At 55.6% G+C, this 3821-nt stretch overlaps 1 protein-coding gene across 1 annotated transcript in view; it reads left to right on the forward strand.

Moving 5' to 3' along the window:
• Positions 1-3821, forward strand: part of TNNT3 (troponin T3, fast skeletal type) — a 25724-nt gene that overhangs the window by 8386 nt on the left and 13517 nt on the right. The window contains exons 5-8 of the mRNA XM_027774358.1: positions 2163-2180; positions 2376-2390; positions 3366-3377; positions 3606-3620. Coding sequence (XP_027630159.1) covers positions 2163-2180; positions 2376-2390; positions 3366-3377; positions 3606-3620 — 60 coding nt within the window. The remainder of the gene's footprint in view (positions 1-2162; positions 2181-2375; positions 2391-3365; positions 3378-3605; positions 3621-3821) is intronic.

Below are 3821 nucleotides of genomic sequence, written 5' to 3' on the forward strand. Positions count from 1 at the left end.
CCTGCCTCCCCTGAAGCAGCCTTGGGCCCAGGCCCTTGGCTTGTGTGCAGAGACTAGAGGACCAGCTAGTTATGAGCAGTGTGTTATGAGCCTGTGTGAGCCAAGCCCACCCTCACCTCCTCTTTCTCTCTCTTTCTCTCTCTCTCCTGCTACCTGCAGTGAACAGGTCGAGGGTAAGTGTCACAGCTATTTTCTTTCTTTTCCCTTCCACCTCTAGAGAGAAAAGCCACATTGGATAGGAGGTAGATTGTGGATAACACGTGTCCCCTGGAGAGCCCTGAGCCTGGGAGTCCCAAGTCCCTGCATTCTGTGACTGGGTTTTGGAGAGACCCCTCTGAAAGTGGCCCACCTCTGGAGCCTTAGACCTCAACCCTTCCTTGGGCAAAATGGAGCTCATACCACTCAGCAAACAAGGGCGGTGGGATCCAAGGAGCAACAGAGGCTGCTCTTATACCCACAGGAGGACTTGGGTACCCAGGGGCACTCAGCTTCCCCCAGAAAGTCGCCATCATTGCGAGAACCACATTTTCCTCTTCCAGTGCCAGGCAGCCAGCCTCCTTTAGGTCCAGGTCCCCATTCCAGGCCAACAGGAGTCTCTGGACTGTCCAGGTCTGGCATGCTGGCCCCTGGCCCCCGCCCTACCCGCTGGGCTGCCTGCTAATGTGGCTCCTCTTTTTCATTCTATCCCAATGCAGAACAATACGAAGAGGAAGGTAACTCTGGTAGCCCCCAGAAGGCCCCTTGCCCCACCCCAGATCCCCCTCCCCTCCTGCTCGGTGCTCTCATCCCTTTCCCCCCCGGGGTCCTCCTGGGTCTGTCAATTAACCATTCATCTTCCTCACTATTAATGCACCAGTAATGGTCATCATTAATTCATCATTGATGAATTCTTCATTAATGATCATCATTAATCATTAATGCAGTTAATGATTAATAATCGGATCATTAATTAAATCATTGCTAACCTCCCATCTCTTTAATCGATTAACATGTATCATTAATCACTCATTAATACATCTTTATCATTAGTCCACACAAGTGGACACAGACGTGTGGAGTTAGTTGAGGTATGAAGATGCTCACTCTCATTAATATCAAGTGCCTGAGCGTGCGCGGCCCTGCCTGCCTCTCAGCCTCTCTCTGTCTCTCTGTCTGTCAACATCACAGTCCCTCTCAATATCTTTCCTTCTCTGACTTCTCAGTGTCTCTCTATTTAGTAGCTCTCTGTCTCAGCATCTCTCAGTATCTCTTTCTGCATCTGTCTGACTCTGTCTCTCTCTCTGTCTCTCTATCTTCTCTGTCTGTCTCTCTCTCTCTCTCAGTGTCTGTCAATTTCTCTCTCTTTCAGTATCTCTACACCACCCCCACCTCTGTGGGACTGTGGCCTTGGGAAGTCTGGAGACCCCCCCCTCGCTCTGACTGGGCGTGGTCTCTGGGTGCCTTGGTCTTGCCCAGACAGGCGTGGGCGGGCGGGGAGCACAGGGTGCGGGCACACCTGGGAACCACGCAGCCCAGCGGTTCTCAGGCCTGATGGGCGCTGCTCAGGATCCCTGGCACTCACTCAACTGGGGGACGCTTTCTCGTGACTTCAGCAGGCAGGGCCATCCCGCAAGGAATTCTGGGTGCTATGTTTTGAAAATATTTTGAAAACATTTGGCTACCCTAACAACATGAGCAAAGAATTTCTTTTTTTGTCAAAAGCTGTAAAGACACTTCTCTGAGTGGATCTGTGGCCGTGGGAGGGTCTCCATGTGAGCATTTCTTCCAAGACCCCTCAATGCCAGCCTGACCGGAGGCCCACTCAGCAAGGGCCCACATGAACACGCCCGGTGTTTCCCGTGACATGCGGGTTCTGTCCCCAGCCTCACTTCCCCGCTCCTGTCTGGCAAGACTTTGCCAGAACTTCTCTGCACAAACACGTCAACACAGGGAAGCCAGGAGGGGAGATACAGGACCCCCTGCACAGGCAGGGCCAAGGCCTAGGCACCGGGCCCCTGGAGCCATGCTGGGAGGCAGACTGACTGCTGCACACCAGCAACGTTGCTGAAGCTGGGGCACCCACTGCCCTGTTCCTCCTGTCCCCATTACCCCGAGTGCACCCTCTAATAACTATCTTTATTCCTTCTCTCTCCCTTCCTGCTTCCGGCTTTTCCCATCTTCAGAGGAGGCCCAGGAGGAAGGTAAGTGGGGTCCAGGACCCCAGTCCCACACCTGCCCTTTGACCCCCACCCCAACCTTTGGCCTTACATTGACCCTGACAAACCCACCTCCCCCTCGGCTGGGTCCCGACCCCCAGCCCCTCCTCTAAGGGCGTGCAGTGTGCCCATCTAACCTCTCCTCTCTCCTCCTGCACACCCGGCACTCCTCTGCTGCAGAAGTCCATGAAGAAGGTACGAGAACATAGGACTTCTGGTCCCCATGTGGGGCCCGGGGCCTGGCTGGAGCCCATGTGGGGGGGAAAGGGAGCAGGGGTATGGGACGAGGAAGCAGTGAGGCACCAGCCAGCCAAGGGGCGCCCACATGTGGCCCCCACATAACCCACTAACTATGGCCAATGCTTGACTGGAGAGGTCATGGGACCCCAAGGGCCGAGTCCTGGCTAAGTTGGAGTGGGTTGGGCTGCAGATCCGAAAGGCACCCCAAGAAAGAAGCAGTGGGGAAACCACTGATGTGAGTGGAGCCTAGCCCTCTACCACATTGTGGGGAACTAAGAGCCCAGATGCTAGGATAGCACAGCACGATGTGAACAGGCACTTGAGGCCGAGCCCCTGGTGTCTGTTCATCGTGGGAGGATGGTGCCTCATGCAAGCCTGGTGAGCCCCCAGCAGAGGAAGAAAGGGAATAGGTTCCCAGCTCTTAGGCTAGCAGGAAACAGGCCTCCTGGGCATGCTTCTCACTGCCCCTCTTGCCTCTGCCCCTGGTGCCCTTGAGCCTTTGTGCCCCAACCAGAGGTATGGAAGCCCCTCCCTTCCCCGGGGAGCCTAAGGATGGCAGGAAGAGAAGAAGCAGAGGCAGACAGGAACCCCGATCCTGAGTCTGCTCCCCTGACTACAACAGTAATAAGTCATCACAACAGAAGCCAGTACCAGCGTTCCAAATGCCCCATGCAGCCTTTGTCCCATCCGTGTGGTGGGACAGGTTGGGGTGGACTCAGGCATCAGATTCCGAGAGCATGTGGCAGGATCTGGGGGGTAGAACGGGGATGGGACAGCCTCCGCTGACTCTCTGTCTTGCTGGCTCCCGCATGTGCCCCCTCTCTCGGCCCATGTGTCAACGGGCTGTTTCCATTAACCTCGGATCCCTTCTCCTTTGACCTCTGACCTGCGTTTTGCCTCTTGTTCCATGGCCCTCCTTAACCCATGAAGTTCATGAACCAGGTATGTGACATGACTTCAATGCCAGTGGGCACATGTGGCCATGTGTGGGTGTGTGCAGGAGCCGGGCCAGGAAAGAACAAGAGGGGCACGTAACCTACTCACATCCTGGTTCTGCTTGGACCCTCTGCCCTCCCTCTTGTTGTATCAACTTGGCCACAACCACTTACAGATGCTTCTCTCTCCCCTCCCTCTCTCTCTCCTCTCTCCACCACGATGCTGCTTCTGCAGAGGAAGTCCAAGAAGGTATGGCTGCCAACGTGTCCTCAGCCCATGAGGCGGAGCCCAGCCCCTTCCTCCCTTCTGTCTTCTCCTCCTCGCTTCCTTCCACATGCCCTTTATGACTTTTACCACCATTGACTAAGCCTGTTTTGGCCTCTGGGCTGGGGACAGAGTGGGGACATCTTAGGCCTGGGGTGCTGGCTCAGGGAGGACTGGCTGGGGGGG

The sequence above is a fragment of the Tupaia chinensis genome, unplaced genomic scaffold (assembly GCF_000334495.1).
Source record: "Tupaia chinensis unplaced genomic scaffold, TupChi_1.0 Scaffold000047_1, whole genome shotgun sequence".
Classification (NCBI taxonomy): domain Eukaryota; kingdom Metazoa; phylum Chordata; class Mammalia; order Scandentia; family Tupaiidae; genus Tupaia; species Tupaia belangeri.